Genomic DNA, 23,413 nt, shown 5'->3' on the forward strand with positions numbered 1-23,413 from the left:
GAGCGACATCTTGAAGAATAAATAAATAGAAGATTCACAGAGACCAAAGAGTGAGAAGAGCATAATAGGAAAAGCCAACATCCAAGGCCTAGGAGGACCTGAGAACTTGGGCACTGCTATCCAGGTCACAGGCTCCCAGGCAGTGTGCTGTGACCTACAGGGAGCTCTGTGAGTTTCAGCTTTGTCCTTACTTTTTCACAGTTGGAGTCCACGTTAAGAGAGAAGTCTCAACAGCTTGAGAGCCTTCAGGAAATGAAAATCAGTTTGGAAGAACAGTTAAAAAAAGAGGCTACTGCTAAGGTGATATTTTTCTTAGTAATTTAATAATGATATGTAATAAAAATACCATGCTGAGAATGTAGAATCACATCTTGCCTGTTTAAAAAATATATATATTGCTGCTTTGAATAGTGCCACCTTTTGAAAGTTGTCAAGACTTTCTGCTTGCAGGAAGAAAATGAAGTGACTTGATCTCATTAGAGTTGGGATAGATCTGCACACTGCCAGCTCTAGAGGCCTGTCTCCCAGGCCTTACTGGCCATTGGACTAAAAGGGCCGTGAACTCAACTTGGTACCCCCCACACTAAAAGCACTGCTTTAAAAGTGTCATTCCATTTGACTTATCAAATATGAACCATATTAGCTGCCTAAATTTTGATTATTCCAGTTAGAATAAAAGTACATGAGGCTAGGCCCTGGCCAATTGACTCTGGTAGACTGTCGACCCAGTGTGTAGATGTCTTGGGTTCAATAACTTGCCAGGGCACACAGAAGTGACCATCTGCTTCTCCACCCCTCCCCCTTTCCTTTCTCTCTCTACCTCTATCTTCCCCTCCTATAGCCATGGCTTGGTTGGAGCAAGTTGGCCATGGGCGTTGAGGATGGCTCCATGGCCTTGCTTCAGATGCTAAAATAGCTTGATTGCTGAGCAGTGGAGCATAGGCCCCAGATGGGCAGAGCATTGCCCCATAGCGGGCTTGCCGGGCTGGGCCACATGCGGGAGTCTGTTTCTCTGCCTCCCTGTTTCTCACTTAAGGAAAAAAAAAGTGCATGAGGCTAATTGCAGGGGAGGTTTCCTAGAAAATGTGTGTGGTCAGACTGTTAAGTGTGAAAACTGTACATGTGTTTGATAGTCCTTTGTTTATAGATATGCTGCCACACAGTTCTGCCCAAGTGGAGATAGCTGGGACTGCCTGATGTGATTCACTGAGAATTTTCATATGCTTGACTGTTGTAGTTGTCAGAGAAAATCCCCAGTTTCTATCCCTATTGCTGTAGTAGGTGCTTATCTTAGCAGCTTTCATGATTAATCACTGTCACCAGGCTGTTGAAGGTCAGGGATGTTTGTGTTTATGTGTGCACAGCACTTTAATTCATTTTTTATTCTGGCTTTCATACCCATTTCCTTTTAGGAACCAAGAGCAAGTAGCTTAGGGAACTTGATCCTGCCTTTCTTTTTTTTTTTTTTTTTCTGAAGCTGGAAACGGGGAGAGACAGTCAGACAGACTCCTGCATGCGCCCGACCAGGATCCACCCGGCACGCCCACCAGGGGCGACGCTCTGCCCCTCCGGGGCATCTCTCTGCCACGACCAGAGCCACTCCAGCGCCTGGGGCAGAGGCCAAGGAGCCATCCCCAGCGCCTGGGCCATCTTTGCTCCAATGGAGCCTTGGCTGCAGGAGGGGAAGAGTGAGAGACAGAGAGGAAGGGGGGGGGGGTGGAGAAGCAAATGGGCACTTCTCCTATGTGCCCTGGCTGGGAATCAAACTCGGGTCCCCCGCACGCCAGGCCGACGCTCTACCGCTGAGCCAACTGGCCAGGGCCAGTCCTGCCTCTTTATAGTAGACTACACGTTCCTAAATTTCTTAAGTGATTCTGACCTATGGCTGTTTGGCATTAGTCCTCATTCAAACCTTGTATTTTTTAGGTTACCATCGAACAACTAATGTTTGAAGAGAAGAACAAAGCTCAGAGATTGCAGACAGAACTAGATGTCAGTGAACAAGTACAGAGAGATTTTGTAAAGCTTTCTCAGACCCTTCAGGTGAGGCATTTGGGGGGACCCTTAGAATACCGAGCCACTGTAGGTGGTCTTGGTACCCAGGAGAACTTGCCATCCTTGACTCAATCACTGACATAGCTAGAGGGTTAGAGACCATGGCTGCCCTACCTCAGCCCAAGCACCTGTCTGGTCATTCAAGCCAAAAACCAGATGTATACTTCAGACTTTGCCCCTTTCCTGTATACCTTGTTGGTCCTTAAGAGTAAGGTATGAAGTCCTTAGCATATCATATCATGTAAGACACTTCCCAACCAGGCCTATCTCTACATTTTTTTTACTTCTCTGCCTTACATTTTATATTTTATGCTCTAATGTATTTTAACTACTTGTGGTTCCTTGCCCACAATACAGTAGTCCCTTTGGTAAGCACTGTTGTCTCATCATGCCCATACTCCTTTCAAGGTCCAGATTAGCTTTGTCCTCCTCATAGAAGGCTCACTGAATGCCTAGTGACACTTAGTAGTATTGTGCTGAAATTCTCTGTAGGTGCCTCCCCACCCCCATGCCAACTGAACTGTAGGCTCTCAGGAGTCAGGAGTTGTGTTTCATTCACCTCTGTAGTCCCAGCACCTTAACTGGGTCTGCTACTCGGCTGATTTGGGGAATTGCTCCATCTCAGCTAAACCAATCAAAGTAAATTTCAGAAAATGTAGGCGGGAGCCACCGTGCTTATGTCACTATATTGTTTCCCCAGGTGCAGTTGGAACGGATCCGGCAAGCAGACTCTTTGGAGAGAGTCCGGGCAATTCTGAATGATACCAAACTGACAGACATTAACCAGCTCCCCGAGACATGACAGCTTCATAGCAGGACTCTAGCCTGCACTTTGGGTTTTTACTCATCTTTAGAGCAACATTAATTATTTAACTCTTAACTAAAGAAAAAGTCACAAAAAGGAAGTCTGGAGAAATGTTTATTTCTAGTGGGAGAAGACTGCAGCACAGAACAGCAGACAGCAGGCTCATTGCAGCAAAAACTCTTCAAATGGGAACACTAAGCCCCAGACTGGATGCCGGGGTGTGGGGTCAGATGTGGAGAGCGTGCCGTTTCCTCGCCTGTTATCCAGCATTTCCCTGCCCTACAGCACCTCCCAGTAGTGTCTGGAATTATGTTTCCTGTCCATAGATACGGGAAGAGACTTTTCTGTCATCTAGAGTACATCAAGAGCAGTATTCAGCTAGTGAGACACATGTAGTATGCTGTATGAATATTTTATATTAAAATATGAAGTTTGAGAGCAGGCCATTGGCTAGTGACTATATTTCCTAGCTCAGAGCTTTTTCCTTTTTTAAAAACTTTTATCTTGCTTTGGAGGACCTTAAATGCTACTGAAACTTGCCTGAGAATTATGATGTGGCAAAAAGCAATTCAAGAACTGAATTATGAGAATTTGAAAGCTTGGCTGGGGCTGTATGTACTAGAAATGGAGGTTAAAGGAAAAGCACAAGAAACTGTTTCAAAGCACTTTTTCTGCTCCCTGGATGAGTTTCATGGGCCCACAGGTACCAGGGTCAACCTGAACTGGTACCAGCTACTCTTTTGAAAATTTTGAGTTTAGTTATTGGATCAATGGGAAAAAAAAATACTAACGAAACAAGCTATGTTTGACATCTTAGTATAAATTTATTAATCTGCTGCTTATTTTCAACTCGAATCAGTGGGTCTGAGTACTGTTTGAAAAGTGTCTTATACAAAAATGGTGATAACTATGTTTGACAGCTACCAATTTTGTATTTCTCTTTTATAATTTAGACCTGGAGTGTGACAATGCTTATGAAGTTGGGGAAAACCCAGTTAATATGTTCGTAAGTTTGGAAATCTGCTTTGTCGTTTCTATGAGGTTAGAGTGCTTTCCTGTGTAGAGAAAGCTTCAGTGCATAGGCTGCTGTGCGTAGCCGTCTGAAGTGTTGAGAAAGCAGAGTGGGTTCCCCGCTGTTTACCTGCTGCAGTGTGAGCCAGTGGAAGTCTTCACTGCTTAATTTATGACACAGATGATTCAAAAGTAAAATTGTTTTCAAATAATTTTTGTGATTGGTGTTATATAACAGCAGGGTATTTGAAGGAGCCCTATGGTAATTAGGTGGATTAAGTAGATTGTTTGGCTCATTTAAAGCCACCACCAACTTAGTTGAAAGGGAATTGTCTTTGTTATAAATGATTGATTATGGACTAGCCCTAAAGATCTTTACTTTGATCTTCCATGGGACATGATAAGGACTACATACCTCATTCCTTGGGTTATTGTTGTAGTCTTGCATTCATGATTATGAATTAAAACATACTAATTATGGAAATAGTGCTATAGGCTTGCCATGCATGATACATTATTTTAATTGGTTTAAAGTCACTTTGTATAAAGTGCTACTTGGTTTAGATAAAGGAAGTATATCCTCATTGAGTTACAGGGAAGTCTATTAATTTCAAAATATAAATCAGTTTAAATTATGTAAGTGTAAGATTAGTTCCTTCAGTAAGCCCTGAGCTAATTCCTTTCAGATTATTAAAATTGGCACTATATCAGGATGGGTAATTTATAATCTTCCTAACCTGCACTAGAGCTCCCAGGGCACTGCTCTGCTGTGACATCTTGCAGATGTATTTCTCCGGAGAATGGTATTGGGCCAATAAATCACAATTAAGGAACCACTGGCGGTCTCTACTATGGCACATGCAAACTGTTGGAACCCACGATGTTGAGAAAAATACCCTAGAAAAACCTAAATTGCAGATTTAGGTTTTGTTAACAGTCTGTTTCTAGTATGAAACAACATTGTGCCACTGTCCTGGTAGGAAACACTTGAAACTGGGTTTTCTGTATAAATGGCAAACTGATTTAGAAGTAGGATTTAGCCTGTCTGGACAAAAGATCAGTTGGGTTTCATGAATGTCCCTATGCTTGTATGCAGTCTGTACACACGTTTCTCATGCATGTCTAACATGATTTACCTCCTACCTGTAACCTATCTTAACCATGTGGCTTTTAATTGGCAGTCACTTGGCCATTGCTAGGCAGGTATGTACGGTATTTCCTTTCAGACTCAGATGGGCAGGTATAAAAAGATTACCTAAAGCTAACTGAGAACAAAACCATACACTGCAAATGAAGTTATTTGTTTCTCCCTCTGAGGTCCTACACTTGTACCTCATTCTCACTCTGTAACACGTATGGGGACACAGTGCACAGCCAGACTCAGCTCTGGATGGTCATACTGCCTGTGGAAGTGAGCCAGCAGTGGCCTTGCAGCTGTGGATCCTGGGCTTGGCTCCAAGCAGATTTCGGATGTAACTGTTTGTTAACTGTACTGACGGTGTGTCCTTAAGAGAAAGTGTTCAAATTAAAAAAGCTGCTGCCTAGTATACTGTGTGGCTTTTTCCTTTGAATCCTAAGGTTGTGTCCCTCTCCAGAGTCCTTCTGGTACTGGTACTTTAAAATGCAGCTCTTAATCTTGTTCACCTATGGAGAAAACAGGGTTCATGGAAAGTCTAGGCCCTTGATGAATACAATCACCAACTTGAGTTTATATATAAAGCACATTCCAATTTTTAAATAAAAGCATTTATTCAATAATTATAAAAACAAGTTAGGTATAAAAAAATGAACAACCACACCAAAGCTTATGCAAATGCTTCTTTATAAACGGGATGCTGCCACCTGTTGTACAGTGTGAGTTCAAGCCTTCTCTTGTGTTAACTTCAGGTGTGAGTCTGTCCTGGTGGTGTCAGAAGTTTATATGATTTCGGATATCGTTAAGTTGCTTCACCATTTCTCTTATGTGTTCACCCCTGTAAAACCATCAAGTCACTCACTTTTGGGAATACAACAAATGAGTAAGCCATTAATATTGATTCTTAAGAACTTAAACTAGTCAGTAATGTTGAAATTAGAAGTGCTTTGCTAAAATGAACAGCTTAAGGTTTCAGATGGAAAGTAATGTTTACTACTCACTAAGGTTAACAGTTGCAAACAGTATTGCAACACTTTTTAAAAAATATTTATTCATTTTAGAAAGGGGGGAGGAGCAGGAAGCATCAACTCCCATATGTGTCTTGACTAGGCAAGCCCAGGGTTTAGAACTGGCAGCCTTGGTATTCCAGGTCAACGCTTTATCCACTGTGCCACCACAGGTCAGGCTAGAAATACTTAACATATTCACTGGGGAATGACTAGGTTGCCCACACAACAAAATCGTATTATAGTAGGTCATCATTCTTTGATCCACCATATTCATTTCTTAAGTCTTTATCGTATGACTCCTATTCCAGTAATAACTTGACATGCAAATACCAAGTAATCTTATCTGGGCAGAGAAAGCTTGATTCTGGCATATTTACTAAAAGGGAAGCTACCTGCCATTTTTTTTTAATTAGTGAGAAGAGGAAAGTCAGAGAGGGAGATTCCAGCATGCGCCCCGACCGGGATCTACTTGACAAACCCCCTAATACTCTGCCCATCTGGGACTCTGCCCATTACTCAGCAACCAAGCTATTTTAGCGCCTGAAGTGAGGCCATGGAGCCATCCTCAGTGCGCAAGAAATGCAGCTCTTAATCTTGTTCACCTATGGAGAAAACAGGGTTCATGGAAAGTCTAGGCCCTTGATGAATACAATCACCAACTTGAGTTTATATATAAAGCACATACTTGTTCCAACCGAGCCATGGCTGTGTAAGAAGAGAGAAATAGAAGGGGGGGGGGGGGCGTTGGAGAAGCAGATGGTTGCTTCTACCCAGAATCAAACCCAGGACATCCACACACCAGGCCGACGGCTCTACCACTGAGCAAACCGGCCAGGGCCAGGAAGCTACCTCTTAATAACAGCTGACTGGGCCCTGGCCGGTTGGCTCAGTGGTAGAGTGTTGGCCTGGCGTGCAGGAGTCCTGGGTTCGATTCCCGGCCAGGGCACACAGAAGAAGCGCCCATCTGCTTCTCCACCTCTCCCCCTCTCCTTCCTCTCTGTCTCTCTCTTCCCCTCCAGCAGCCAAGGCTCCATTGGAGCAAAGTTGTCCCGGGCGCTGACGATGGCTCCATGGCCTCTGCCTCAGGCGCCAGAATGGCTCTGGTTGCAACAGAGCAACGCCCCCTGGTGGGCATGCCAGGTGGATCCCCGTCGGGCGCATGCGGGAGTCTGTCTGACTGTCTCCCCATTTCCAACTTCAGAAAAATACAAAAAAAAATAAATAACAGCTGACTGGCAACATTACTTACTCCTCCTTCAGGACGGACTGGATGCACTTCCGCTGGTAGGCGCTGAGAGTAATGGTGGGTTTCTGAGGACTAAGTACCTTTTCCATCTTTCGCTGCTGATAGTCTTTTTTCATAGTAACCTTAAGTATCAAACAAAACATAGGTAGGTGTTTTGGCTATGGTTTGCTAAAAGTTTTCATAGTATTTTTCTTTTAGAGAGAGGGGAGGGAGAGCGGGACAGGGTCTGAAAGAGAGGAAGGGGGAGAGAGAAGCATCATCTTTATTCTACTTATTTGTGCAACTGTTGATTGCTTCTCAGATGTGCCCTAACAGGAGCTTGAACTGGTGACCTTGGGATCAAGCTGGCAACCTTGGCACTCCAGGACAATGCTCTATCCACTGCACTACCCACCAAGGCCACAGTATCTGTTTACATTTGATAAAATTATTTCTAACAGAAAAAACACAAGTACAAAATGTAGCCACCTGCATCCATTCCTACCTGTTTGATGGCATTTCCCAAATGTCTAAGTTGATCAGGTATCAGCTGTAATTCTTTCTTCATGTCTCTCTCACTATCAGAGAGAACTGGGAGCTGAGAATGAAAACTGTGAAGTACTTTTTTCATCCTTAAGAAGAGGTAAGAAAACATCTCAGTTTAAGATCTCTGCCTCTTAGGAGAAACACAATTATACCTAAAGCTCTAATTCATGAATGGTGCCTGAAGCAGGCTGCACGGGGTGGGTGATGGGAAGGTACAACACCACTGTCTTTCTGGACACACAGCTTGGAAGAGCGAAGGGAAGAATTCCATTGTGTAGGCCTGGGAATATGCACCCTAGGCCCACTTTCCTTAACACTCTTAATACCTGAGTACTTAACAGCACTAGTAGTACCAGAGTAGGGAAATGAATGCTGTACAGCCCACTGACCTGTTCATGATATCTTCTTGCTTTTCCTTGGCTTCCTCATACTTGTCAGCTAAGCGCTCAGCCATTTCCCGTAGACTTTTCCTAATAGCATAAAAAAACGAGACTCCTGGGGTCCACCTCAATGCTGAAACCAACCAATGTGGCCCAGCATTTTAGGGTGAGATATAGTTCCAATCTTACTGTTTTTTCCTCCCTAGTTTTGGTACTTACCTTTCCTCACGACAATAACTGAGATCTTCTAGTTGTTTCTTTTTTTGGTCACACAGTAATTTGACCCTTCAAAGCAAAATATTGAAATGTAATTGGAAGCCAGGTGTCAGCCACTCAAAGTGTCAGCTACCAGCCAGGAGCTGATGGTAGGTGAGAGAAGGCCACCCACCTCCGCTGAATCTCCTCCTTCGCCAGGTCCTGCTTCAGAATGTACTGCTCTCTGAACACCTGGGTGGATCTGCTGATGAGCTGAAGACATTCTTCCAGGGGAGGGGCCATATCTTTTTCAGATGATCTTAAAAAAATGTTTCTGCCATTACTTTGCTTAGCTGAGTAAAAACAACTACAAATAGACTTAAGTCATAGCTGCCTTTATCCCTGTTTTTTTAAGAGACAGAAAATCAGAGAGATGGACAGACAGAAAGGGAGAGAGATGAGAAGCATCAACTCTTCGTTATGGCACCTTAGTTGTTCACTGATTGCTTTCTCATATGTGCCTTGACCAGGGGGGCTACAGCAATGTGAGTGACCCCATGCTCAAGCTAGCAACCATGGGGTCATGTCTATAATCCCACACTCAAGCCAATGACCCCATGTTCAAGTTGGCAATCTTGGGATTTCGAACCTGGGTCCTCCGCGTCCCAGTCCGACGCTCTATCCACTGCGCCACCACTTGGTCAGACCCTTTCCCCCTTTTTATACCTCCTATTTATCATTCTTAGTGCCTCTCTATTCTCCCTATTCACTAGCTGATTAAATATGCCCTATGTTTCTTCCAACTCCAACCCAGTAAAAAGTATATGAAATGAAATAAATGTCTGAGGACAGAAAGGACAAATAGTAATTGTGAAAACGGAAGGGAACCAGTTTTTAAAACCCAGAACCCAAATCACATACTTCAAAAATGATGGATTTGCAACACTACGTTGCAAAATGCTTCTTATATGCTTTTCAAATGAATCCGGGGTTTCAGCAAGAATTCGGAGGGGAGATTCCGCCACTTCAACATCTTCTTGGGTACAAAGCAGGGGAGGAGAAGATGGATGGACTGTGCTTCTGCAAAATAAGTAAAATGAAATCTACCATGGAGTCATTTACTGTACATATTAGAGGCAGTCCTTGGGTTATGAACAAGATAAGTTTGAAAATGTTTATATGCACAGAAAGGTAAAAATAAACATCTAAGTTGCACTTAATAGGTAAATGAACCTGTTCCAACTAACATACAAATTCAACTTAAGAACAAAGCTGCAGAACCTATCTTGTTTGTAACCCGGGGACTGCCTGTACAGGCAAGTTTAAGCTACATGAGTCCAGAACTTTGCGGATTGAAGAAACTATAAAGTGTTACTTGTATAAGAGTACAAGAATGCATTTTCTGCCTTGAAGACAGCACCTTGGGAAGTAGCCCCTTATTCTACCAATGTTACCTTCTGTCAAAGCATTTTGGACTCTGTCACTTCATATTCTTTTTGTAAATATTAAGGCAGCACAAAATTCTAAATTCACGCCTGACCAGACGGTGGCGCAGTGGATAGAGCGTCGGACTGGGATGCAAAGGACCCAGGTTCGAGACTCTGAAGTCGCCAGCTTGAACGCGGGCTTCTCTGGTTTTGAGCAAAATTCCATCAGCTTGAGCCCAGGGTCGCTGGCTCCAGCAGGGGGTTACTTGGTCTGCTGAAGGCCCGCGGTCAAGGCACATATGAGAAAGCAATCAATGAACAACTAATGTGTTGCAACGCGCAATGAAAAACTAATGATTGATGCTTCTCATCTCTCCGTTTCTGTCTGTCTGTCCCTGTCTATCTCTCTCTCTCTGACTCACTCTCCGTCTCTGTAAAAAAAAAAAAAAAAAATTCTAAATTCACTATGGACTTTTTGCAAGGACTTGAGAGCCAGTTACAAGCCACAGTCACAAACACAAATGAATCACTAATTTCCTAGGTATAGTAGATTTGATGAAAACAAATATTCACCCAGATAACCACTATAAATACAGTATCTACTCTCCATATAACTTGATTTCTAACAATTACATTCACTCAAATATTACAAATATGTACAACGGCAATTTCAGAAAGCTTGAAAAAAGGCAAACATGGAGAGTGTGGTAGTGACTTACTTTGAATGCAATGATAATTTGGGAATTTGTCAAACAATATTACATTATAGATAACTTGTATTTCAGGGAGTTAGCAGAAAACATGATTTGAATGTATCTAGATAACTAATATTTATGAATTTTCTTTTCCTCTGGAGATGCGTTATTATTCTGAAGTAACCTAGTGTAAGCAGGTCTTATTTTCACTAAAGGTAGGATGAGTTTTAAAAAAATATGCTTGAGGCAAAAAGGAATATTTTTAATGATCCTATTACTTTTGTTTAGTCTTGCTAGAGTTATTAATCTGTTAGCATAATGCAAAATTGATAGTGAACTATTTTCCTTTCCAAATATTATGACTTGTCAATCTTCAAAGAGCATGAGAACTCCTTGAAGGACAGTAAATTAATGTCAGTATTTTGACCTGGGTCAGTATCTAAAAATGACACCAAGAGACTGGGGTGGGGGAGTGAAAGGGTGCCCACTGTACAACACTGGTGGCCCATGAGGGACTCCTATTCCTTCATTTATAAAACAGAATGGCATTCCAGGGCTGTTGAAAAGAAAAATGGTGCTTATAGCTTAACATGAGTCCCTTAAGAAGGAAGAGTATGAGTTCAGCTCTGTACCTGTCTGCCAGAGCCTACAGAGCCCGCTGAAGTGGGGATGCACTGTACAGTCAGGAAGCCCTGTATCTGCGGCCCAGCTCCACCTGTCACTCCAGCATTTACTTAACGTCCTGACCTGTTTCCTCTTTTACAGGGTGGGCGCCACAGCACCGTCTTCACGGGCCACTCTGATTCTAGGAGACAACGCAGGCCATTGCTGCACCTCCACGCCTGGCACAGTCAGAGTATGGCCATCATGAATGGCTGTCAGTGTTGAGCTGTTGTATTCTTCCCCACACTCTGAAGTAAAGCCCTTGACTCTTAGCTAGCTGAAGAAGATACCAGAAATCATTTCTAAAACAAATCCTATCTACCTTTCCAACCCTCAAGTCAGCTAGAGCATAATCCAAGTATCTTCAGGCTGATTTCTAAGGGAATTTTCCCAGCTCAGATTTTGCAGAACTAACAAGTAATGTGGAGAATACAAAACCATACATACAATAAAGGCCGTATGAGGCATTCGTAGGTACTGGTGATGCAGATCATCGTGGGCCCCAGGATGTCAGGGACAATCCAGAATCCTTGAATTGGAGCTGGTTGCCTGGAAAAACACAGGCACAGTTCAACAGTTCAGTTATAGAACAGCAAATGCAAAGAATCCAAAAGTAACGACATGAAGTTCATGGGCGTGGGCTCTCAGTTGTCTGGACATGCTATTAGCAGCAGCACCCTCAAAGCTGCTGACTTGCAAACCTGTAAAACTTACAGCTTAGACTAGTTTGAAACAAGCTGTCACTTAGTAGTCTAGAGGCCATTTGACTTATCAGTCAGGAACCCACAGCTTGATGGTACTCACTGTAGTCTCAGCAGGTGCCATGATACAACAAAATTTTTTTTTTTTTAGTGAGAGAGACAGGAAGGGAGAAAGATGAGAAGCATCAACTCGCAGTTGCAGCACCTTAGTTGTTCATTGATTGCTTCTCATATGTGCCTTGACCAGGGGACTCCAGCCAAGCCAGTGACCCCTTGCTCAAGCCAGAGACCTTGGGCTCAAACCAGTGACCATGGGATCATGTCTATGATTACACACTGAAGCCAGTGACCTGCGGGTTTCAAACCTGAGTCATCAGCCCTGGCCGGTTGGCTCAGCGGTAGAGCGTTGGCCTGGTGTGCGGGGGACCCAGGTTCGATTCCCGGCCAGGGCACATAGGAGAAGCACCCATTTGCTTCTCCACCCCCCCCCTCCTTCCTCTCTGTCTCTCTCTTCCACTCCCGCAGCCAAGGCTCCATTGGAGCAAAGATGGCCCGGGCGCTGGGGATGGCTCCTTGGCCTCTGCCCCAGGCGCTAGAGTGGCTCTGGTTGCAGCAGAGCGACACCCCAGAGGGGCAGAGCATCGCCCCCTGGTGGGCAGAGCGTCGCCCCTGGTGGGCGTGCCGGGTGGATCCCGGTCGGGCGCATGCGGGAGTCTGTCTGACTGTCTCTCCCCGTTTCCAGCTTCAGAAAAATACAAAAAAAAAAACCCTGAGTCATCAGTGGCCCAGGTTGACTCTCTGTCCACTGCACTGCTCCCTGGTAGGCTGAAGTTAATTCTTCCTGTGTCTTTCTCCCCAACTTGCACAGAAGCCCCAGCTATCTGTGTATGCCTCGCCCCATGCCCAACCCAGATTAAGTGCCCAGAAACTACTGACTGAATAGAACCAATGTCTTTCTCACATGCAGCCCAACATCGATGTCGTAGGCCGTAATTTACCGTGCAGCTTGTATCTCCCTCTTAATCTTGGTTCCTACGTCACTGAAGAAACTGAAAACAGTGCACCTCAGATAAAAAATGTCTTTCCTGCCAACACGCCCTCCACCTGCCCCGAGGCTCACCCCACCCTCCGCAGCACATTTCCAGTCCTGGACTGACAACGCCATTCCTCTCACCTCTTCTGAGGGCTGCTCCATCAACTTAGCTTTTCTGAGAGAAATCTCCCCACTGTCTAATTTACCCTCAGCTTCTAAACAAACATGCTCATGCTTCTTCAATTCAAAACACTGTGCACTATAATTTCACGTTCCCTCTAACCTAGATTTTCTTCCCTTCTCTTTTGCATCCAGTCTTTATTGTGTAACCTATAAGGGGAGTCTGAGAGTTTTTTACTTTATGTTTTCACTATGAAGTCTACACACAGAAGAGTGCATGTCCACTCTGTAACCATTATCCAGATCCACAATCAGAACCCTGTAGTGGCCTCAGACCTCCCACGTGACCCGCCCTGTTTACAGCCTTCCACTCCTTAGACGAGCCTTCACTATTCTGACTTTCATGATACTCAGGTTCTTGCTTTGTTTCCTAGTCTTCCTACCTACATATTCATTCCTATGCGATATTGTTTAATTTTACCTGTTTTTAAAAAATGTACACAAGTGGAATTTTATTACCTACTTTCCCCATTGACTTTTCAACCTGGTGCTGTCCTCTCCCATGCCCACAACCAGTGAAGCCCCTGCATCACCACATCTACCGCTCTGACGCGCTTATTTCATCTGTGCCCTGCCTGCTCTCTGAACACCCTCCTCCTTGGCGTCACATCTTTTCCTTCAGGTTCTCCTTCTGCTTTTCCGGCTGTGCTGACTTGAGTTTCCTTCCTAGGCTGGGCTCCTCTATCTCCACTCACCAATTGTAAGACAGACTCTCAAGACTTCACAACGTCTCCTCTCTCATTCTAGGCTCTTTCCTGAGTCACCTTCACCACAGTCAGTTCCAAGGCTGACAATTCCCAGATCCACAGCATCCTAGCCCAGACCACTAAAACTCCAGAGCTGCACACCCAACAGCCTAACTGAACACCTCCTCTTGGGTGTCCTACAGGAACAGAAAAATCTAAGCGATCCCTTTAATACATCTCTGTTTTCCCAAATACACTGTCTCCTATGCACATGTTTCTCAAAAGTACCACATCTACTCAGTTATCCTGGGTAGAAACCTGGGAGTCATTCTAAATATCTCCCTTTATTCTAGTCATCAAATATTTACTGACTACTAGGTACTCTGTCAGACAAGTTTAGACACGAGGGGACAGTAAATAGTATGAAACTGATATTGTCTCTCTTCTCATGAAACATATTCTAGCAGTGGTGACAGACATTAAACAAACAAACAGCAATCCCAATGTACTACAAGGAAAAGGGGCAGATAATAGGAGAACTCTAAGACTGGGGAATCAAGGAACTCTTTTGAAGAACTGACATTAAATTAAGATCAGAAAGAATAATAAGAGTTAGCTAAGTGCAGATAGCAAACTAGAGTTGAGACTGGGAAAATACCTTCCAGACAGAGGAAACAATATGTGGAGTGGTCTTGAAGCAGGGGAGAGATTTGGATGAGTATCTAATGAACTGATAATCTTAGGGATGAGCCTGCATGTGAGTGTAATGTACATACATGTATCTGAATTACTGAAACAAACCATTGTTATCTGTGTATGCAAGGAGAGAAGGTTCTTACCTGCATGGCAATGGCTTCGTACAAAGGATGTGTTCTACAAAGCATTTCTGTTCGGTAGCAAGTTCCTGTAAACTATCCTTATCTTCTTCATCTACAGAGGAATGTATCACCATGTTATATAAGTTAACTGAGATACACACACACACACACACACACACACACACACACACACGTCTCCAAATTACAATGCTGACCATGTTAGTTAAATGCAATTAAGTTCTTGTCTCAGACTAGTTTATCTTGGATTATTTGGGTGGGTCTAATGTTATCATAAATTTCCTTAAAAGTGAAAGAGGAAAGCAGAAGGTCAGAGTGACACATAGTGAGAGGGCTCAAATTCACCCCCCCACACACACTGATGGTTCTGAAGGTGGGGAGGAACAGGCTACAAGCAAGAGCAAGTGACAGAAGCTGGAAAAGGCTAGGAAATGGATTCCCCTCAGAACCTCCAGAAAGGAACACTGATGCCAGTGAGACCCTATTGAACTCTACGGTAATAAATTTGTATTGTTTTAAACCACTAAGTCTGGCCTGACCTGTGGTGGCGCAGTGGATAAAGCGTCAACCTGGAAATGCTGAGGTCGCCAGTTCGAAACCCTGGGCTTGCCTGGTCAAGGCACATATGGGAGTTGATGCTTCCAGCTCCTCCCCCCTTCTCTCTCTGTCTCTCTCTCCCTCTCTCTCTCCTCTCTAAAAATGAATAAAGAAAAAAAGAAAAAAAAAAGATTTTCTAAACCACTAAGTCTGCCCTGATTTAGAACAGCTGCGAGAGAAAGGTAATACAGAAACATCTGGTGTCAGCTGTGGATTCTTCATAGCCGCCCTTTGTCAGTTTGAGGAAGTTCCTTTTTAGTACTCATCTGTTTAGTGTTTTTAACATGAAAGGCTATTAAATTTTCTTAAATGCTTCTTCTGAGTCTATGAAGATGATGATATGATTTTTATCCTTTCTTCTATTGCTATAATACATTAATTGACTTCTGGATGTTAAACTACTCTTACTTCCCTGGGATAAATCCCACTTAGTCATGGTGGACAATGCTTTTTATGTTGCTGGATTTTGTTTGCTAATATTTTGTTGAGGATCTTTTACATCTGTATTCGCAAGATATATTTGTATTTTTCTTTTTCTGGACATTTTTCTCTGGTTTCGGTATCAGGGTAATATTGATATAGAAGGAGTTAGGAAGTGTTTCCTCTCCTATTTTCTGGAAATGTCTGTGAATAATTGATATTATTTCTTTAAATGTGAAGCCATGTTGTCCTGAGCTTCTCTTTTTGGGTAGTTTTTTGTTTACTTATTCAATCTTTTTACTTGTTATAGGTCTATTCAAATATTCTACGTCTTGAGTCAGTTTTTTTTTTATTAACTTATTGTGTTTACATAGGTTCTAAGTTCTAGTGTTCCTCCCCCACCCCCGCTGAGTCAGTTTTAATAGCCTATGTCTTTCTAGAAATTTGTCCAATTCACCTAGGTTATCTAATTGGCATATAGTTGTTCATGGTATTCCATTATATCTTTTTATTTCTGTCAAGTCAGTAGTAGTAGCCCCTCTTTTGGGTCTTCCCTCCTTTTTTTAAAATTATTATTATTATTTTATTTTATTTTTTTTTACAGGGACAGAGAGTCAGAGAGAGGGATAGATAGGGACAGACAGACAGGAATGGAGAGAGAAGAGAAGCATCAATCATCAGTTTTTTGTTGCGACACCTTAGTTGTTCACTGATTGCTTTCTCATATGTGCCTTGACCGTGGGCCTTCAGCAGACCGAGTAACCCCTTGCTTGAGCCAGCGACCTTGGGCTCAAGCTGGTGAGCTTTTTGCTCAAGCCAGATGAGCCCGCGCTCAAGCTGGCGACCTCGGGGTCTCGAACCTGGGTCTTCCACATCTCAGTCTGACACTCTATCCACTGCGCAACCGCCTGGTCAGGTTGGTCTTCTCTCTTTTATTTTTGGTCAGTTTAGCTAAAGGTTTCACTGATTTTCTATTCCAAAATTATTTTTTTATTCCAAAGTACTTTTTGATAGAATCTGTAAAATATAATGAAAAGCACAGAAGGCCCTGATCGGTTGGCTCAGTGGTAAGGTGTCGACCCAGTGTGTGGAAGTCCTGGGTTCAATTCCTGGTCAGGGTACATAGGAGAAGTAACCATATGCTTCTCCTCCCCACTCCTTCTGTCTGTCTGTCTCTCTCCCCCTCCCACAGCCATGGCTTGACTGACTCAAGCATGTTGGCCCTGGGCACTGAGGATGGCCCTGCAGAGCCTCCACCTCAAGTGCTAAAAATAGCTTGGTTGTGAACATGGGCCCAGATGGGGGTTGCTGAATGGATTCCGGTTGGAGCACAAGTAAGAGTCTATCTCTCTATCTCTCCTCCTCTCATTTGAAAAAAAAAAAAAAGAAAAAGAAAAGCACAGTAAACTCACCTGATCCAAGAAATTTATGAAGTTTATGAATCCAAGTTAGCCCAACACTGTGTACACCAGCTTCATGAGTACAGTGATATCTTGAGGGACACTTGGGATCTGCAAATGGAATCAGTAATGATATAAAGAAAGCCATTGGAAAACTAAAACAATTCAGTTCAGCAGCCCCCAAAACACAATTTTTGATGAAAGTGAGAGAAGATCTACATGACATTCATATTATGGCACTACATTAAGCATTTTTGGAATGTTAAAATTAGAATTCAACTTTCAAATATATAAGGTCTACCAGAAAGTTCTGCCCGTTTTTTGAATAAAACAAAATACAGGCCCTGGCCGGTTGGCTCAGCGGTAGAGCGTCAGCCTAGTGTGCGGAGTACCCGGGTTCGATTCCCGGCCAGGGCACACAGGAGAAGCGCCCATTTGCTTCTCCACCCCTCCGCCGCGCTTTCCTCTCTGTCTCTCTCTTCCCCTCCCGCAGCCAAGGCTCCATTGGAGCAAAGATGGCCCGGGTGCTGGGGATGGCTCTGGGGCCTCTGCCCCAGGCGCTAGAGTGGCTCTGGTCGCAACATGGCGACGCCCAGGATGGGCAGAGCGTCGCCCCTGGTGGGCGTGCCGGGTGGATCCCGGTCGGCGCATGTGGGAGTCTGTCTGCTGTCTCTCCCTGTTTCCAGCTTCAGAAAAATGAAAAAAAAAAACACAAAATACAAATTTTTCTTACCGTCAATAAACTTTATTAAATAATATAACTGCCATTATTATTAATGATTTCTTGCCAGTGTGAGGGCAATTTGTATATTCCATTTTTGAAAAATGTTTTATTTTTTGATGCGAAAAATTGAACCAGTGCTTGTTTGATATCTTCTTCATTTTTGAATTTTTTGCCCTTCAAAAAATTTTGTAAGGACAAAAACAAGTGATAGTCAGAGGGTGCTAAGTCCGGGGAATATGGTGGATGCGACAGACATGCTTCTGTAGCATTTCTTCCTTGTTGAAATTTGTAAAAATTACAGTGGCATAAATGAACTTTATCAGTAGCCATGGGTACACTATCGCTTCACACATAAGACTAACGTGAATCAACTTTGTTTTAATTTGCTACGTCAGTATGTATACATTAAGTGATAAAAATAGAGAGGCACACATGCGCCAAATAAACATGTGCTTGCTTACGTGTCAAAACTTGTTGTGATAGAAACGGACAGAACTTTCTGGTAGACCTTATATTTTCAGTATTTTTTAAAGTATAATGCAAAAACACAATTGAAATATGTCATTTAAAAATATTAACACAATAGAGTTCACCAAAACATAAACCCTTCCTGGCAGGTAACTCATTTGTACCTTTCTATCCACCTCTGTGCATTTACTTATAGTTCTTCAAAATAAAATGGTGACTTAGAAAGGTTGGGGCTCTGTAGAAAACCTATGCTTGCACACACCTTCGTGGAATTGCTAAAGCAAATGCACGCCTACTGCACAGACGCCCTGAAAACTTCAGAACAACTGGTTGATAACTAGTGCTGTCCCAGTATAGTAAGTAAAGAACGAAATGTCAAGTTTTATTTGTCTTGATAATTTGACTAACAGATAGTTTTTAAGTTTAAGTTCTGAATATAATTTTTGTTTGGCAATCATCTATATTTATACTAAGAAATATGAGCAGTTGTTACATAAATTTAATAAAATTTTCTATACTTCTTTTGAGCCCTAGTATCAATAAGACTATCCTAAGACTAAAAAATGAGCTCTTAAATCCTTATGATTATTTATAAATATTTACTTTTGTGACTCAATGTTTTAAAAATAACACGAGACAAAACAAGATAGAAATAAGAATGCACTAAAGCTGATTTAAGATTGTAATTGTCATCTATAGGCCCCTAAATTAAAATTTTCTTTTATTTAATAGCCTCACTTTTTTTAAAAAATAATTTTTTTTAAAGATTTTATTCAACTTTTTTTTTCAGAGGAGAGTGAGAGAGAGAGAAAGAGAGAGAGGGAAAGAGGGAGAAAGAGAGAGAGAAGGGGGAGGAGCAGGAAGCATCAACTCCCGTATGTGCCTTGACTGGGTAAGCTCAGGGTTTCGAACTGGCGACCTCAGTGTTCCTGGTGTACACCCTATCCCACTGTACCACCACAGGTCAGGTTAACAGCCTCACTTTTTTACTGTTGACTTTATAGTAAATAAATGTTATAATGTGGATGCTATATTGTTTTTATCTGTTTTATATGTGAGGGTTCTGCATAATACCTCTGAAGAAAGCATTGTGCTGTACGAAGTTTAAAAATTCCTGGTCTAGCCTGACCAGGCGGTGGCGCAGTGGATAGAGCGTCGGACTGGGATGCAGAGGATCCAGGTTCGAGACCCTGAGGTCGCCAGCTTGAGCGCGGGCTCATCTGGTTTGAGCAAAAGCTCACCAGCTTGGACCCAAGGTCGCTGGCTCGAGCAAGGGGTTACTCGGTCTGCTGAAGGCCCACGGTCAAGGCACATATGAGAAAGCAATCAATGAACAACTAAGGTGTTGCAACACGCAATGAAAAACTAATGACTGATGCTTCTCATCTCTCTCTGTTCCTGTCTATCCCTCTCTCTGACTCACTCTCTGTCTCTGTAAAAAATAAATAAAATAAATAAAAATTAAAAAAAAAAATTCCTGGCCTAGGGCAATCCTCTTACTGAACAATAAAATACTGAAAAGCTTCTTTTCATTTGCTTCTTTCATTTTCATTACTTAATTTAAAGCTCAAATCATTATCATCAGGTCTACTATTATTTAAAATAGTATTTCAAAATGTGTCTGTGGCGCTGAAGTCAGAAAAATTATAATACTGGGATGTAACAGAAATCTGTTATGAAAAAAGGCAACAGTAGTAACTGAAGTAGAAAATTTTCTATAAACCCCCCCTGTTATTTCACTTATGTCACTGAAAATATGGGAATATTTCAGTGACTGCAATTATGCCTTACTTACACATATGAACAAGTCAAGAATTTATTAATTTCACATATGTAAATGTTAACTCTTATGAGAAGAGCCAAGATAGCCTGACTTGCGGTGGGGAGTGGAGAAAGTGTCGACATGGAACACTGGGTCGCTGGTTTGAAACCCCTGGCTTACCTCATCAAGGCACGTACAAGAAGCAACTGTGAGTTGATGCTTCCTGCTCTTCCTACATCCCTGCCTTTCTCTATCTTGCCCTCCTCTCTCTCTAAAATCAGTAAATAAAATATAAGATATATAAGGGTGGGCAAAAGTAGGTTTACAGGTGTGTCTAGAAAATAATAAATACAGAATAATTGTTTTGCATATACACAACTATCGATATAAACCTACTTTTGCCCACCCCTGTATCTTTATAAGGAAACCATTTACTTTACATTACTTTACCTTATAGGCCTTAATTTCCTCATTGATAAATCAAAGTTCCAAAACTTAAAATTTAGATGATCTCTCTCCAGATATTATTTAATTAGACATGTCAAATGAGTTCTCTTTGCTGGTTTATTATATAAGAACTCTATACCCTTAAATGGTTTGGCTATATGTTAGTACAAAGTCAAAGTCATTATGACCAAACCTATGCAAACTGGTTAGTGGGACTGGAAGCAGATTAAGTCAGGCTGCTACAAGACTGATCTCCCTCTCTCTGTAACGAACAGGAGAAAACTATGAAAGGTACACCCAATTATTCCACACTGAGGAAGCTTTTGTTCCTCATTTCTCACAGAGAACACAAGATCCTAGAGAAGATTCTGAGAAAGGAAGGAGGGACAAATAAAATTACAGAATATTTGTGTTAGAAAGAATGTTAAAGATCAACTAATGTTAGCCCTATTCTTTTCAGATGAGAAAACTAAAGACCAGCCTGACCAGGCAGTGGCGCAGTGGATAGAGCATTGGACTGGGATGCCGAGGACCCAGGTGCGAGACCGCGAGGTCACCAGCTTGAGCGCGGGCTCATCTGGTTTGAGCAAAAGCTCACCAGCTTGGACCCGAGGTCGCTGGCTTGAGCAAGGGGTTACTTGGTCTGCTGAAGGCCCGCGGTCAAGGCACATATGAGAAAGCAATCAATGAACAACTAAGAAGTTGCAACGCGCAACGAAAAACTAATGATTGATGCTTTTCATCTCTCTCCGTTCCTGTCTGTTGGTCCCTGTCTATCTCTGCCTCTGTAAAAAAAAAAAAAAAAAAAGAAAGAAAGAAAGCAATCAATGAACAACTAAGGTGTCGCAATGCACAACGAAAAACTAATGATTGATGTGATTGATGCTTCTCATCTCTCTGTTCCTGTCTGTCTGTCCCTGTCTATCCCTCTCTCTGACTTTCTCTCTGTCTCTGTAAAAAAAAAAAAAAAAAAAAAAACAACAAAAAACTGAAGACCAGAGAGGGTGAAAAAGCCCAATACTACAGTCCTGGCCAGTTAGCTCAGTTTGATTAGAGCCTCATTCTAATAAAAGCCAAGGTCAAAGGTTCGATCTCCTCTTCAGGGCACATGCAAGAATAAACCAATAAATGCATAAATAAGTGGCACAACAAATTGATGTTTCTCTCTCCATCTCTCTCTCTCTCTCTCTCTCTCTCTCTCTCCCCACTTCCTCTCTCTCTAAAATCAATTAAAAAAATAAAGTTCGGCCTGACCTGTGGTGGCACAGTGGATAAAGCGTCAACCTGGAAATGCTGAGGTCGCCGGTTCGAAACCCTGGACTTGCCTGGTCAAGGCACATATGGGAGTTGATGCTTCCAGCTCCTCCCCCCTTCTCTCTCTCTGTCTCTCTCTCCTCTGTCTCTCTCTCTCCCCCTCTTTCTCTCCTCTCTAAAAAAAATGAATAAATAAAATAAAAATTAAAAAAAAAAAACTTACTTTAAAAAAAAATAAAATAAAATAAAGTTCAAGTTGTAACTAAAACCTAGGACACTCTAGACCAGTGGTCCCCAACCTTTTTTGGGCCACGGACCGGTTTAATGTCAGAAAATATTTTCACGGACCGGCCTTTAGGGTGGGACAGATAAATGTATCATATGACCAAGACAAGCGTCAAGAGTGAGTCTTAGACGGATGTAACAGAAAGAATCTGGTCATTTTTTAAAAATAAAACATTGTTCAGACTTAAATATAAATAAAATGGAAATAATGTAAGTTATTTATTCTTTCTCTGTGGACCGGTACCAAATGGCCCACAGACCGGTACTGGTCCACGGCCCGGGGGTTGGGGACCACTGCTCTATACTCCTACTCACACACTCCTACGCAGCCACTCTGTCTGAATAACACATTTAAAATTTTTTTTTATTTTTATTAATTTCAGCAAGAGAAGAAGAGGGAGAGAGAGAGAGACAGGAACATTGAGTTGTTCCTGTATGGGCTTTGATTAGGGATCGAACCAGCAACTCTGTGCTCTGAGATAATGTTATGACAAACCAAACTATCCGGCAGGTCTAAACAACACATTCTTTAATTGTCTCATCTGTTTTATCCAAGAGTTCCCTAGATGAACACAGGCAAGTTGCTGCCATAAGGATCTGGAACCAACCCAGGAAAGTTAAAACAAACAAACAAAAAAAGATAAAAAGAATAACATTCAATCTGGGTCTGTTTAATAACAAGTGTTGTTTTTTTTTAAAAAAAGATATTTTCAAGAGATATCTTAATATCAGTATATAATTTGATTTTTAAAGTTTATTAAAGTTTGTATATCTTTAAGTATATGAATCATGAAATCTACTTTTGATTGAACCAGGAAAAATTCACTATTATAAATGTGGGTAGATCCAGACTAAAGACCAATATCTTAAAATTTTGGAAATTCGCTCAGTCTTTCTTGGACCTAAAGTGTAATGTATTACTAAAAAGCCAAAAAAAAGCCAGTCAAATTTTAAAGGCTGGAACCACAGAACAAATAAATTACACAGGAACAGTCTGTGGTAGTTTTAGTATAAATACAATGGAATAAAAGAAATAAAGTTAGTGAAAACTCAAAATACTAATTCAAAAAGATACATGTACCCTATGTTCATTGCAGCATTACTTACAATAGCCAAGATACAGAAGCAACCCAAGTATCCATCAATAAATGATTGGATAAAGAAGATGTACATATATACAATGGAATATTACTTGGCCATAAAAAAGAATGAAATCTCACTATTTGACATGAACAACCTAGAAGGTATTATGCTAACTGAAGTAAGTCAGAGAAAGACAAATACCATATGATTTCACTTATATGTGAAATCAAAAGAACAAACAAAACAGAAACTCAGATACAGAGAACAGATTGATGGTTGCCCGAGAGGAGGGTGGTTGAGGGACAAGGTGAAAAAGGTGATGAGATTGGGAAGTACAGATAGGTAGTTACAGAACAGTCATGGGGATGTAAAGTACAGCACAGGGAAAGT

At 42.0% G+C, this 23,413-nt stretch overlaps 2 protein-coding genes across 3 annotated transcripts in view; one reads left to right on the plus strand and one right to left on the minus strand.

Annotated features, from left to right (window-relative positions):
• RABEP1 (rabaptin, RAB GTPase binding effector protein 1) overlaps positions 1-5,418 on the plus strand; it is an 81,854-nt gene extending 76,436 nt beyond the window's left edge. For both annotated transcript variants that reach the window (XM_066363366.1, XM_066363367.1), the window contains exons 16-18: positions 202-300; positions 1,927-2,043; positions 2,756-5,418. In XM_066363366.1, coding sequence (XP_066219463.1) covers positions 202-300; positions 1,927-2,043; positions 2,756-2,857 — 318 coding nt within the window. In that variant the 3' untranslated portion in view covers positions 2,858-5,418. The remainder of the gene's footprint in view (positions 1-201; positions 301-1,926; positions 2,044-2,755) is intronic.
• A 203-nt stretch (positions 5,419-5,621) lies between these two features.
• NUP88 (nucleoporin 88) overlaps positions 5,622-23,413 on the minus strand; it is a 38,544-nt gene continuing 20,752 nt past the window's right edge. Inside the window, exons 8-17 of the mRNA XM_066363368.1 lie at positions 17,013-17,111; positions 14,587-14,677; positions 11,595-11,696; positions 9,284-9,442; positions 8,556-8,681; positions 8,387-8,452; positions 8,177-8,257; positions 7,747-7,873; positions 7,266-7,384; positions 5,622-5,844 (exon numbers count right to left, since the gene is read on the minus strand). Coding sequence (XP_066219465.1) covers positions 5,781-5,844; positions 7,266-7,384; positions 7,747-7,873; positions 8,177-8,257; positions 8,387-8,452; positions 8,556-8,681; positions 9,284-9,442; positions 11,595-11,696; positions 14,587-14,677; positions 17,013-17,111 — 1,034 coding nt within the window. The 3' untranslated portion in view covers positions 5,622-5,780. The remainder of the gene's footprint in view (positions 5,845-7,265; positions 7,385-7,746; positions 7,874-8,176; positions 8,258-8,386; positions 8,453-8,555; positions 8,682-9,283; positions 9,443-11,594; positions 11,697-14,586; positions 14,678-17,012; positions 17,112-23,413) is intronic.

This window comes from Saccopteryx leptura, chromosome 2 (assembly GCF_036850995.1).
Source record: "Saccopteryx leptura isolate mSacLep1 chromosome 2, mSacLep1_pri_phased_curated, whole genome shotgun sequence".
Lineage (NCBI taxonomy): Eukaryota > Metazoa > Chordata > Mammalia > Chiroptera > Emballonuridae > Saccopteryx > Saccopteryx leptura.